General features: G+C 44.3%; 1 protein-coding gene across 3 annotated transcripts in view; it reads right to left on the bottom strand.

Annotated features, from left to right (window-relative positions):
- CLPB (ClpB family mitochondrial disaggregase) overlaps window positions 1-14857 on the bottom strand; it is a 142588-nt gene that overhangs the window by 88952 nt on the left and 38779 nt on the right. For all 3 annotated transcript variants that reach the window (XM_059133529.1, XM_059133534.1, XM_059133541.1), the window contains one exon: window positions 1393-1496. In XM_059133529.1, the coding sequence (XP_058989512.1) occupies window positions 1393-1496 (104 nt within the window). The remainder of the gene's footprint in view (window positions 1-1392; window positions 1497-14857) is intronic.

The following is a 14857-nucleotide window of genomic DNA, read 5'->3' as shown; positions in this document are numbered from 1 at the left end:
GAGGAAAGGAAAGACATATGGGCAGATGAAAGCTCAAATAACCATATAAAAGGCCAAGATTTAGAGAACATTCAAAAGAGCAGCTGAGGGCAGGTTGCAATTATTGCCAAGGACAGTAAAGGCTTCGTGGAGGATCCAGATACAGAAGTGGAGCTTGACAGAAGGAGCAGTTTTAGAGAAGTAGAGAGGTAGGGGGAGGGCTACTCCACACTTCCCCCGAGCAGCAACGCTCTGACGCTCTTGACACCGCCTTCGTGCTGCTGATCTGAGAACCTCACTGGGGCAGCAACGACAGCTTTGCCCTGGGCTACCACAGCTACGTCAGTCTGGCAGCCTCACTGACCGCTCTGGGGACCAAGCGCACTGCTCGCCTCACCAAACCTCCCTTCAGTGTTCTGACCGTTAGGCAGTCGGCATGACTGTCTGCCCTCTGGGCATCACTGCCAACCCTAGAGCAGTACTTCTCAGCTACCCTATTGATGGAAACAGGGGTATCTCAGCTTCTGTGAGTGACACAGGATAATGGACAGGCAGAGGGGTCAGCATGAATCAGCAAAAGCTCAAAAGTAAAATAAATATTCATTGCTGTTTATAGCCAAAGCAACCTATCCTCTTCTACACCTCACTTCTGAAGAACTACTCCCCAGAAGAAGTAACAAAGACCGATTGCCTGAGTATGCTCCGACAGACACGTGACTGAACCCTGATACAGGTGCACACCGCCTCTTTCTTCTGAAGTCCAAACAACCCACATTAACACCCTCAGGAGTCACAGATGCCCACCCTATTTTATAAGCATAAACCTCAAGGCACAGAGAAGGTTCACTTTTTGTCCTGTCATAATGGTAAATCGAGGGGCCGGTCCCAGAGATAGGATTGCATTCTGCATATAGAAGGGGGAAAAAGCAGTATTCAGAGTGGTATTGAGGGACCTCTTAGGCAGAGGAAACCAGTGAGGCTGCTTTCTAGTTCTGGGACAGGGATGGGATAGGTTAAGTCTGCAGGAAGTAGAAGAGGAACAAAGCCACATTCCATGCAGTTGCCTTAATTATTTTATGGAAACCTGCTCCAATATCCACTCACCTGAGACTCTGTGGGGTGAAGTACTATCAGGAGAACACCAAGTGAAAGGTATCCCCCACTCCCTGCTCTGGTCATGAAGTCAGGCCTCTATCTTATTCCCTAAGACTCCAGAAGGGACATAAATCATAGAGCCAGAGGGGACTGTGAAGGGCATGTGTTCTAAGCTTTCTGCGTTATCCATGAGTTCCCAGAGGATGAGGGACTTGCAGGCTCTCACTCTGAGCTGCTGGGAGAGCGGGCACAAGAGCAAGGCTGCCTAGAAGCCAAAGGGAAGAGAGTGCTCAGAACAGCAGGGAATTCTGTGCTTACCTTCCAAAGAATGGATTCCCTGCTCCTTGGCAGTCTTATAAACACTGCTGAAATCATCCCCAAGGTTTGGGTCAGCACCAGCAGCAAGCAGGATCTGCACCACACTGGAAGAAATCAGAAAGACAGAAAGTGTCAAAAGCTGGAAAGGCAAAGGAAGTCGAGACTCAGATTCTGAAGCATGTTTGGGGATTGGAGCTGCTTCTGCTCATGTGAGTGGTACAGGGGAAAGAAGGTAAACTCTGCCAGTGTAAAAGACAAGGAAAGCTCTGAAACTGACTAGCTGAGTGACTCTGATCAAGTTATCTAACACCTCTCTTAAGGCTAGGTTTCCACAACCACAAAATACAGAATTACTTATTCCGCAATTACTTATTAAATTCTTACAACAGTGTTGTAATCACTGTTCTACTGTGCAATGGTCTGCAACCTGATAGAACTTATGGTCTTCTGGGAATATCAAGAATAAGCATGAAATTATAGTAATGTGTGGTAAAGGCTATGATGGAGGAAGTACTGGGGCAGCTGGGTGGCTCGGTTGGTTAAGCATCTGCCTTCAGCTCAGGTCATGAACCCAGGGTCCTGGGATGAAGCCCCGCATCAGGCTCCCTGCTCAGTGGGGAGCCTGCTTTTCCCTCTCCCTGCCACTCCCCCGGCTTGAACACACATGCTCTGTCAAATAAATAAATCAACCCTTAAAGAGAAGAAGAAAAACAACCATATACAGTGGGAAACCAAGGGAGGAGATCAGGAAAGGCCTCCCGGAGGATGTGGTATTTAAGGATCCTAAGACTTGGAAGGATGCATAGCCAGATCTGGGTGGTGAAGTGGGAGGACTCAATGTATTCACAAATCCTAGAGGCAAAGGGGCACAGAGCTTCACCTGAAGAAAGTAGCACTGGAGCTGAGAGTGTAAGGGGAAGAACTGTTGGGAGAGAAGGTAGGCCACTGAAGGGCTTAAAGGGGAAGTGACTTAACAACATATGCTTTTCCTCCCCACTTCAAAATATACAGACTTAGAAAAATGCATACTACATTGCAATATTAAATTAAAGAATGAAAGTCTTCCTTATATCTACCTCCTCAATCTAAATTCCAAGAGTAACCACTATTTATAGTTTGGTGGATTTCCTGCCAAAGCTTTGCTATTCGAACAGTCACTCTAGTGGCTGTGAGAATGTATCAAAGGGAGTGGGACCAGAGGTAGAAGCCTCTACAGACTTGTTATAAGGTTAAATTAGGTAAATTTACAGAGCACTGAGCCTAGTGTGCTTGACCCAGGAAGGGCTACATATATATGTTCACTTCCCTCCTATTGTGGCATGTTTCTGCTAATGCTTTTTCTCCTTAAGGAGAAAAAAAAAAAAGCTCTGTTCACCATAAAAAATTCAGAAACTATAAATAATTAAAAAGAAAATGTTTTTAGAATATATAAACAACCTTCCAGTTTTTTCAATGTATGTGTATTTTTATTTACAAAAATAAGACCATAATAAATTCTCTCAAAACACAAACATACACACCTCCACTTTTTTTTTTTTTTTTTTTTTAATTTATTTGACAGAGAGATAGAGAGCACAAGTAAGCAGAGTGGCAGGCCTGGGGAGAGAGAGAAGCAGGCTCTCTGCTGAACCAAGGGAGCTCGATGTGGGGCTCGATCCCAGGACCCTGCAATGATAACCTGAGCCAAAGGCAGACGCTTAACCAACTGAGCCACCCAGGCACCCCACATTTCCACTTTTTAATAAAGATTTTATTTATGAGAAAGAGCACACAAATGCAAACATGTGAATGGGGAAAGGGGCAAAGGGTGAGGAAGAGGGAAAGTGAGAGAATCTTAAACAGACACCAAACTAAGCACAATGCAGGGCTGGATCTCACAACCCTGAGATCATGACCTGAGCCAAAACCGAGAGTCAGATGCTTAACTGAATGAACCACCCAGGAGCCCCAATATTTCAAGGTTTTAAGTATTTTGTCTACCACGCTGTTTTCAATAGCTGCACAGTGTTCTACTATTGTATACTTCATTTAACCAATCTCCTATTCTAAGACATTAGATTATTTTAAATATTTCAATAACACAGTCTGATTATTTCCTTTGGCTAAATTCCTAGGAGATGAAGTTCTGGATCAAAAGTGTAAGGTTTTTGTGTTTTGTTTTGTTTTTAAGCTTTCTAAATTTATTTGAAAGAGAGAGAATGAGCTAAGGGGAGGAGCAGAGGGAGAGGGAGAAGCAGACTCCTTGCTGAGCAGAGAGTTAGATGAGATCATGATCTGAGCCAAAGGCAGATGCTTAACCAACAGAGCCACCCAGGTACCCTAAAAGCGTAAGCCTTTTTAAGTGTTTTGATAAATATTGAACTGAATTTCACAAAGAGTGTACCAGTTTTTCTTTTTAACTAGCAAAGGAAGAAGGATGAGAGTAAATTGTGCTTTCCTTTCACCAAAATAGGGTATTTATTTTTCTTTATCACGTGTCAATCTGGTAAGCAGAAATGGAATCACACTACAAACTCCACTTGCACTTCTTGGATTACTAAGGAGATTGGACTTAAAAATATATATGTTTAGTAGTCAGTTGTGTTTCTTTTTCATGAATCATGATAGTTGACTATTTTCATAATGTCCTTTGACCATTTTTCTCTTAGCATGTTAATCTTTTGCTTACTGGCCTTCAGAACTGTTAATGCTTTTAGGGCACCTGGCTGGCTCAGTGGGTTAAAGCCTCTGCCTTCAGCTCAGGTCATGATCCCAGGGTCCTGGGATTGAGCCCCACATCGGGCTCTTTGCTCAGCGGGGAGCCTGCTTCCCTTCCTCTCTCTCTGCCTGCCTCTCTGCCTGCTTGTGATCTCTGTCAAATAAATAAATAAAATCTTTGGAAAAAAAAAAAAAAAAAGAACTGTTAATGCTTTTGAGAGTATAATGGTGAGCATTTCTAAAAATTACTCTATCATAACTATTAAAAAGTCAAATTGTAGGGATGCCTGGGTGGCTCAATTGGTTAAGCATCTGCCTTCGGCTCAGGTCATGATCCCAGGTTCCTGGGATCGAGTCCCATATCAGGCAACTTGCTTCCCTCTCTTCTTGCCTTTCCCTGTGCTTGTATTCTCTGTCTCTCTCTGACAAATAAATAAATAAAATCTTTAATTAAGTCAAATTATAGTTTTAGCTTATCTCTTTGTTAGTTTTTCAATATCTGTAAGCAGCAGTGTTCATAGTTTTCCCTGTGCCAATTGGCTTGAATTTCATTCAAATAGGCATAGAACCTGGTTCAGTTATTTACTGCATGGATGGATGAATTTTTAAAATGATTTCTTAAACTTGGGCGCCTGGGTGGCTCAGTGGGTTAAGCGGCTGCCTTCGGCTCAGGTCATGATCTCGGGGTCCTGGGATCGAGTCCCGCATCGGGCTCTCTGCTCAGCAGGGAACCTGCTTCCTCCTCTCTCTCTGCCTGCCTCTCTGCCTACTTGTGATCTCTGTCTGTCAAATAAATAAAAAAAATTTAAAAAATGATTTCTTAAACTTATTAATGAGAGACAGAGAGAGAGAGAGAGAGAGGAAGAGGGAAAAGCAGGCTCCCCACTGAGTAGGGAGCCCAATGTGGGACTTGATCCCAGGACCCTCGGACCATGACCGAAGCTAAAAGCAGATGCTCAACCATCCGAGCCAGCCAGGTGCCCTGGATGGATGAATTTTAATAACTCCCATGTACACAGACACACAGTCCTCACAGGTAAGTCAGAAAACCAAAATCCACCTCCCAAGTAGCTGAGGTTCTCCTACAACTGATCTAACTCGGTCAGGCCAAGTCTCAGGTGTCTATCACCTTACCTAAAATGATCTTAAGAATTACCTTTCATTGGGAGGGAGACAAACCATAAGAGACTCTTAATTTCATGAAACAAACTGAGGGTTGCTGTGGGGTGAGGGGGGAGGGATAGGGTGGCTGGGTGATGGACATTGGGGAGGGTATGTGCTATAGTGAGTGCTGTGAAATGTGTAAGCCAGATGATTCACAGACCTGCAACCCTGGGGCAAATAATACATTATATGTTAATTAAAAAAAAAAAAAAGAATTACCTTTCATAGGTAATCTATCCAGTATATCGATTACAATCCTAAGAAGAAATGAGAAGGCTCTCTAAGCAGTTAAAATCCATGTCTAAAATTCAGATATTGAATTTGCAGCAGAGTCTCTCAGGTTCTCACTTGGAGGTGTATTTGCTCTTTGTTTACACATAATTGGGATAAAACTGGCATTGGTCTTCCTTGTTTCCCCAGAAGATGAAAAGCCAAGAGGGTATAAAAAGACTCTTATAGACATGAAAACCAACACAGAAGGCAGTGAAAAAAAAATATCTGCTAGAGAGACAGTACGATATAGAGGTTAAGAACATTGGCTTTAAAATCTGGGACAATCTGAGGGACGCCTGGGTGGTTCATTTGGTTGGACGACTGCCTTCGGCTCAGGTCATGATCCCGGAGTCCCGGGATTGAGTACCGCATCGGGCTCCGAGCTCCATGGGGAGTCTGCTTCTCCCTTTGACCTTCTCCTCGCTCATGCTCTCTCTCACTGTCTCTCTCTCAAATTAAAAAAAAAAAAATCTGGGACAATCTGAGCATCAATGTGAATGACAATAATGGATTATAACCCACTGAGTAAAAAAAGATTTCGTAATTCCATACTGAAAATAAGTATGTTAATGGGATGAAAAGAAAGTTCTTTCTTATTATAGAATGACAACTAATAAATGTAGAAGGTACAATGAAATTAGAACATCATTTTGCAATCTCATAGTTATCACAGATGATAAAAGCATCTGGCTCACATGGCTGTGTGAACACACATAAAGTGCTTAAAACACACCTGACATATAGTAAGTGCTCAACAAACACTGGTTATTATTTTCACTAAGTCCCTGACCTGTGGTTGGGCTGTGGGGAAGTCAGAGAAATGTGAACTGAGACATTTAAATTGGGAAGACAGCATATTTTATAACTAAACAGAGAGATCTGGGTTCAAATCAAAGCTCTATCATTCACTGTCTGTGATCCAGGACAAGTTACCATATCTCGGACGCCCATTCCCTTACCAGGAAAATGGAGATAATAACGTCCCCCACCCACAGGTTATAAGTATGTGAAACTCAGTAGTACATGACACGTAGAAGGAGTCCACAAATATGAGCTCTCTTCCCTTTGTCCATATAATCTTTTTTTTTTTTAAGATTTTATTTATTTATTTGACAGACAGAGATCACAAGTAGGCAGAGAAGCAGGCAGAGAGAGGGGAGGAAACAGGCTCCCTGCTGAGCAGAGAGTCCGATGCAGGGCTCCATCCCAGGACCCTGGGATCATGACCTGAGCCGAAGGCAGAGGCTTTAACCTACTGAGTCACCCAGGCGCCCCCCTTTGTCCATATAATCTTAATGATAACATGATTCTGGGTTGAAGCCGGCACCAGATGTATACCTGACCATGCCCCCCGCCTCCGCCCCAGGATTCAAGGTGGCATAGCCCTGGGTTAAGAAGGCAGCACTTCTTTCTATATTCTGCACAAGGTGGCTTGTTTTAAAATCCAAGAGAAAGGTTTGTCGACCTAAACTCAAAGGGACATAATTTGGTTAATCCTCAGCTGCTGTATCCAATCACCATTCAATCACAACTCCTCCCATGGCAGGCTGTCCCTCCAGGCAGCTAGTGTCACTAACTGTGCTACCTGGGCCTCTTCAGGTTCGTGAATATTGATTCCATCTGTCCAATTTGCAGGCTGCAAGACGTGTCCAAGCAACCAAGTATGCTACCCTTGGCCCTGGAGGGCAGATGGTGGTCTGACAGGATGGAGAGAAGACAGTGACTAGGCTCAGCCCTCAGACTGCTAACCCAATCAAACGGAATGGGCAATTCACTTCACAAACTTGGAGGCCAAAGAGGGTAAGCAACCAAGCTAGTGACTCATTCTGTAACCTCAGAGAAGATTCCCTTCATTTTTAATAAAACTCAAAGGCAGGAGCCCCACTGCGGGGGTATAGCTAGGACTAAAGGAACTGTGGCTGCTTAGTGGCCAAGAGTGGCACCAAACACCTTGCCAGATGGCTAGGAGGCTTTCTGTCCAACAGCCATTACTTACTTACAATGCATCTAATCCAGACCTCCAGGGGGATAAGGCCCTTCTTGGGGAAGCCAGCCCAGATCAGGCTAGAGGGCTACAGATCAGGCTAGAGGGCTACATGATGACCAACAGAAATACAGCGGGGCAAAAACAGGGTAGGAGGCTAGCCAGGTTAGAGAAAGCTAAGGCAAAGCTGGTAAGAACAGGCTTAGCAGTTGGCTATGTCCAGCAAGTGTCAAGAAGTTCAGAGTAAAACAGAACCAAGGGCCAGAGACCGGGCGGCACAGATATGAGGCAAAAGCCAGGTCAGATGTTAAGGACTAGAAGCTAAAGAACAGTAGGTTAACAAACCAAGTAGGTAGCCAGAAACCAAGGAATATACAGGTATCAGAAGTCAAGGAAAGGCAAAAGCAGAAACCAGGAGCAGCACTGAGACTTTGGAATGAAGTGATTTCTTTCTCTTTGATGCCTTTTACTGAAGCAGAAACAAATTCCCAGGTTCAGAACTGTATTTGGGAGAAGGTGACTTACATGGGGAGATGGTAAGTAGGTCTGTTGTCTGGCTAACATGGGGAGTACAAGGTCAGAAGTAAAAAGAGAATTTGATGGCACAAATGGAAGCAGATGTCGCTATTCGAGGTGACCTATCAAAGGACAACTGCAGGGGCGCCTGGGTGGCTCAGTGGGTTAAGCCGCTGCCTTCGGCTCAGGTCATGATCTCAGGGTTCTGGGATCGAGCCCCGAGTCGGGCTCTCTGCTCAGCAGGGAGCCTGTTTCCCTTCCTCTCTCTCTCTCTGCCTGCCTCTCTGCCTACTTGTGATCTCTGTCAAATAAATAAATAAAATCTTTAAAAAAAAAAAAAAAAGGACAACTGCAGCCTCCCCTCTGTTCTGATGCTGGCATACTGGCTGTTGATCTTTAGTAAGTCTGGGTTTAGGTATTACTGCCTTAAACTTGGGTAGCTGGTACCATACAGGCTGTGGTGTATGGGCTAGGTCTTTATGGTCTTAACAACTGGATTAAAGGGGACAGAGTATATCACCCCATGAACTTTGTTTTTCTACAACAGGAAACATTTCTATTCAAAGGATTTATGCTGACTACTCAACAGGTTCCCTCTGGGCAAAGACTTAAGAATACCAGCAATTCTCTGAGCTAGCTCAGGATTTGATCTCTGATGGTCTGTGGAAAGAAAACCAATGCCATTATTAGCCTCAAAGACTAGAGATAATCTCCAGACTCTACTGCCCTAATTTGGAGATTCAGAGGCTAAGTACAGCCCAAGAGAATGGGGGTTTGTCTTTTAATGACTTGTCTCTAGCAGCAGTACTTGCCTTCCCGACACCAGTCAGAATCTGTTCTGTTTCTATCTCTACCCAAGTGAGCTGACTCACTGAAGGTGAAGGATGTGAGAGTGAGCTCTGATCCTAGGCTGAGAACTGTTTTATTCTGTCTTGTTTCTACTACCTGTTAGTACAAGTATCTATTTTCTCAAGGGTACAGAGTGTGGCTAAGTACTAGGAAGACAGTAGTCTAATAAGAGCTAACATTTGTGTATACTTCCCCCATGCCACATGCTGTTTTAAACATTTCATATATACTAACACATTTAATCTTTGCAACAACCCAATGAGGCAGCTTAAGCATTAAGAAAACTGAGGCCCCGAGGAGTTAAGTAACTTGCCTAAGGTATCATTCAGCTGTAAAGTACTGAGGTGGGATTCAAGCCAGGGCAGTGTGGCTACAAAGTCTATGTCCTCATCCCTCAGCTATACTGCCCCTCACTTCCCTATACTGACTCCGAGGCAGCTAACAAACCGTGGGAACCATACCTCAAGTCAGGTTTTAGCAGCATGGCTAGGATCAGAAAGCCCAACAGAGGAAGAAACTAACAAAAAAGATTACTATTAAGTATATGAAGAGATCTTCAAGCTCATCTGTTATTAGAAAAAAGCAAATTAAAACAATGAGATATCACTTTAAATTCCACAAATTGGCAAAAGTTAGAAAGCTGAAAAATGCCATGTGTTGGGAAAGGACACGGGATTCTGGGACCCTCTGACAGACTGGTACGGCCTCTAGAAGGCGATCTTGTAATACTTTATCAAATTAAAGTACCTTACCCTAAGACCCCACACTTCTGAATATATACCTCCCACAGCAATTCTTTCGCAGATCCATAGGGGGCAACATGGGAGACGTTCATCCCAGCATTCTGTGACAGTGGGGAGTTGCAGACAATCAAGTGTCCCCCTCTGGGGACGAGTAAGTTAAACATGGTAGAGACACACTATGAAATACGATACAGCAGTTAGAATCAACAGACTGGATATACATGCAACAACACTGACATGATTTTTCAAAAAGGGCTGATTCCCTACCCCCTTCTATTAATCATAGCGAACTTGACCATTTGTTCCAAAAGTTTATTCCTTCGGGACGTCTTTCAACTGCAGAACTTCTAATTCCTATGATGATCTCAGGGATTATCTCTAGTGGATCTTGGGGACTGAAGGATTATAGACCCAGCAAAAACAATGAATTCTCTGAAGTACACCAAAGGCCATTAAATGTGCCACTCCTTCTGCTGGGAATGTTTCCTGCTGCTTCAACTGGTTAGTGCCCATCACTTTCAGGGCTCTTCAAGAACTAGGTCACCAACTTGACTGAGTCTTCTCTGACCCCCAGCCTGGGTCCATGTCTTTCCTATTTGTCTACCCACAATGCAGTACTTACCCCCATGGGTAAGTGACCCTCATCATGTTGTACCATGATTGCCTATTTACTTTTATTTGCCTTCTCTGCTAGACTATGAGGGAAGGGCCATGTCTTGACCTTCATTCCCAGGTCCTTGCCCAGTGCCTAAGCCAAAGTAGTCAGTAGATGCTTTCTGAATGAGTGCATGAATAAATGAAAGAAGAATAAATAAAATCATTATTTTATTTGGTGGGAAATGGTAGATGCAACTCTATCAGCCCTGCCTAAATAAACATCTCCCACCTGAGGATGCAAACTAGGTCACGGGCAGTTTAGCAGTGGAAAACCTTCACCTTCCTCTCCTGAGTACCAGGCCTTTCCTGCCTTCCAGCAGACTGTTCCTAGACAAAGCTGAGGAAATAAATTGGAGGGTGGTCCCAAAGTGGCAGCTCCTGAGACTCATGGAACTCCCTTTGGAGCCACAGCCCCCATGAGGCGCATTTTAATTTGCTGATCAGGTTGTAATTAGATTAGAGGTGGGAGCATATGTAGGAAGGTTGGCTCACACTGACCTTGATGAGCTCCTGCTTTCAGGACAGTGGGGCGTCACAATGCATGGGAGGACAGTTACATCGATCGATGCTAAGGCTTTCTGCTCTCAGTGGCCGGAGGGGCTTGGGGTTGCCACATTGTTTAAGAAAAAGCGAGGAAACCTGTGGTGTGGGCCGAGGCCTATGCTGGGCCAGGCACGTGTCAAAGACGGCTGGCGAGCAGCTGGAGCTGGTGAAGCAAGAAGGGCAGTGATCCCAGCTCCAGGTCGTCCCCACACAATGTTGAGCTTCAGGAGAAGCTCCTCCAACTCCTCCTCCCCTTTACCCCCCACATCCAAAGCACAGGGTCACTGTGATGAGTGTCACGGGTCCCAAGGAGAAGACAAAGAGGTGACCTATTCTCAATCCAGTGCACACCTCGATGAAGGGAAGAAGCAAAGAGGTCACAGTTCAGGAGGTCTACTGGAAAGTCAAATGAGCTATGGCTCATTCAGTCCACTGGCTGGTCTACGCACTGGTCAGGAAAGCAGGGTGGCCTGACCAAAGGCAGCGGCATGTGTTAAATCTTAAGGTCCTGTGGCATGGGAGCATGAACCCTGAGTGGAGAGGGTGGGGAGAACAGTTTTCTTTTTAAAGCCAGCTTCCTTAGGAAAAAAAACTAAGATTTGGTAGGAGGCAAAGAATCTGTGTAGAAAATGTGCCACAATTTTCTCAAAAGAGGATAATAAACTTTTGTTTTCTTCCCTCAAAAGGTACAGATCAGTAATCATAACATAACAGCTGCACTTCACATTCACTGTTCCAGGTCCATATAACCACTTACAATGAGGTACTAGTCCCATTTTATAAATGAATAAACAGCAAGGTAACATGAGCCGCCCAATTATACACATGAATTAAATTAAGCATAGGAACCAAGATTAAAATCCAGGTCTGTGTGGGGCCAAAGCTGGTACACATTTCCCTAAACCACATTGGTTCTCACTCATCCAACCATCCATCAGTTAGTTTGTCTTACTATCCCGTAATTACTGAGCCTCTATTACACACCAGGGATAGTGACATTTTCAGATGGTAAGGTAAAGCAGGTCAGCATGCTTCTCCCTTTCCCTGCTGCTCTGCCTGTGCACATACGCTATCCCTTTCTGTCAAATAAATAAATAAATAAATAGGGAGTCTCCTTCAGATGGACAAGGGTCAAAATCAACGGTGGGCCCAGACAACATGAGATCACATGTACTCGCTCTCGCTCTCTCGCTCTCTCTCTCTGTCAAATAAGTAAGTAAATAAATAAATAAATGGATAGGGAGTCTCCTTCAGATGGACAAGGGTCAAAATCAACGGTGGGCCCAGGCAACATGAGATCATTTGGGTCAAGGCCCAAAGAAGACGTGGCACATTAAGGAGAGGGCCATGGAACCAAGATCCACCCATCACAGGGTTTCCCAGACAACCTGGATCTCACATTCTCAGCTTAGTACTAAATATAATTCCCTATCTTCCATGTCTTTCGATCTGTGCTCTAGAATACACGGTTGCTGAACCTATAGGCCAAAGTGGTCAAGCCCTGGTTGTTAGGGATTTCATTACAACATGGGCCTGGACTAGGTTCTCTCTAGGCAAATGCTCTATAAGAGCATGCTGGGGCTGGTATATTCCTTAGACTCTGGATGAAAATAACAAGAAAACAAAAAATATTAGTAACACCAGCAGATACCTATTAAGTACCTAACTACACACTAGGCATCCCACTGAACGGTTTTATATGCATTTTAATCTTTGCAATCTCCCTATGCTGAGGTAGGGGCTATTATTATTTGCATTCTGCAGATAAGGAACCAGAGCTAGTAAGAGGTATAGGAAGGTTTTTAAGTTAGGCAATCTCCTTCCAGAGCCCTTGTTCCTTACCACTACGTTACACACAGCTAGACTACATGCTCCCCCAAACAGGGACTATGCCCTAACCATCTGTTCCTCATACATAAGGCCCACTATAGGCCAGTAAATATTTGTTGAATCAATTCACTTCTGGGGCCTTAACACTGTACTTGCTGATGTGTACACTGAGTTTTGGTCAGCTTCTGGGCTTTATTCACTACTACTGCTAAGTTGGGTCTTCCTCACCCTGGATTTTACAGTTGGCCTTTGGTTTTAGTTGTAGACTTAAACACTCAATCCCTATTAATGTTTTTCACCACAGATTTAAACATTGTTCGAGCCCACTGAGTTCTTTTTTCAGTATCTCTGATTCTTTCACCCAACATATTATCTCTGTCTTTAGGCCTCATTTAAAAAAAATTTTATTTATTTATTTATTTGACAGAGAGAGATCACAAGTAGGCAGAGAGGCAGGCAGAGAGAGAGGGGGAAGCAAGCTCCCTGCAGAGCAGACAGCCCAATGTGGGGCTCAATCCCAGGACCCTGAGACCATGACCTAAGCCAAAAAGGCAGAGGCTTAACCCACTGAGCCACCCAGGTGCTCCTCTTTAAGCTTCATTTAATCTGCCAGTTGGGTTGGCATTTATCCATGGTCTCAATGGAATCAGTGACGTAATGACTGAATAGGACACGGCCCCGTGGCTCACCACTGAGTTTGCTCTCTGGTCTCCAGTCATATATACACAACATATGAAACAGGCCATTCACCATCTGACTGAACTATTCTCCACATCATACTTTATTCATATGGGTATCATGAGAAACAAATACCCTGCTGAAACCCAGACACACCTACTATATTACCATATACTCCTGATCCACTAGCCTGCAGCCCTATTTAAATAAACAGTTCACATCTTTCCACCTCTTTCTTGGTCTATGGAGGCCTGCTAGGAATAGGACTCCTAAAACGACAAATACGTCTGGAAGGCTGTGGTCCACGGCCATTTTTGCTGGCTGTAAGTGAGGTCTCTGGAACCAGAGGGAGCACAAAGCTCTTCTTAAAACTGAAGCTGTTTATGCCCGAGGTGAAACTGAATTTTATTTAGGTAAGGGATGTGCTTAGGTGTACAAAGTAAAGAACAACACAGTAACTCCTGGTGACAAACTGAACAAAACCACAGTAATCTAGGGAAAAGTAACTAGTGTTGATGCCAGATTCTGAAGGAACCTGCTAAAGCCACTGGCCACAGAATCCATGTGATGCTATACCTCTCAAGGATTTATAAAGGTGTAGATTTGTTCTCTTATAAAAATAAATACATAATAAATAAGCAAGCAAGCAAGCAAGCAGCTCATGGCACAACATGGGTCTGATGTCTTTAAAAAGAGGTATGGGAGTGAACCAAATCACAGTCCCTAGAAGAGGAACATCCTTCCCCAAGTAGCTGAATTGGATGAGCAGTGGATGCTCCCCTGATCCCAATTGATACTCTCTGTGAAAGCACCAAACACAGAACCCCAGGATGAGATACAGTGTTGGAGAAAGGGAGTTACCCTGAGATCATATGTTAGGCAAATGAGCTGGCACTGCTTTCCAGGGAGCACTGTCTTGGGTTGCCTGAGGTCAAGGCATGCATCTGCCAAACTAGAATCGGTGCATGCTGGAATTGGAATATCATTACTACGAAACAGGATTATCTTGAGCAACGATTCCAAATGGGATTAGAAATGACTGTTACTCAGATATAATCGGCCACAGCAGCAGTGGGAGAAACATCAAGCCTGGCACACTTTTCTGGGGGCATGATGCTGGCATTCCAGGCACCTGGCCAGCACCCTCACCCACCCTTCCTTGCTGGGAAATACTGGGCACTGTCCAGCATTGGGCATGTGGCCACCTGGGACAAGAGCCAGTCCCACATCAAAGTGCCCTGCTCTGGGGTGTCATGTTCTAGGCCCAGCTTCTTAGATGAAAAGGAGTGTAAAAAGTCTCCAAATCCCTTCTGCTTCTGAGCCACCTAAAGGTGTTGGTGAGAGACAAGTAATACCCCACATTCGAAGACAGGTTTACCTGCAGACTGTTAACAATTTCCTCTTGGAGTGACCCACAGTGATAATAATAATTAAGCATCACCACCACTACTACTATGCTATTAACTAAAGTACCCAAACCTTATCAAGTGCTTACTGTATGGCAGGCCATTATTCTAAACAATACAATATT

The sequence above is a fragment of the Mustela lutreola genome, chromosome 1 (assembly GCF_030435805.1).
Source record: "Mustela lutreola isolate mMusLut2 chromosome 1, mMusLut2.pri, whole genome shotgun sequence".
In the NCBI taxonomy this organism is placed as follows: domain Eukaryota; kingdom Metazoa; phylum Chordata; class Mammalia; order Carnivora; family Mustelidae; genus Mustela; species Mustela lutreola.
This window is presented reverse-complemented; position numbering and strand designations above follow the sequence as displayed.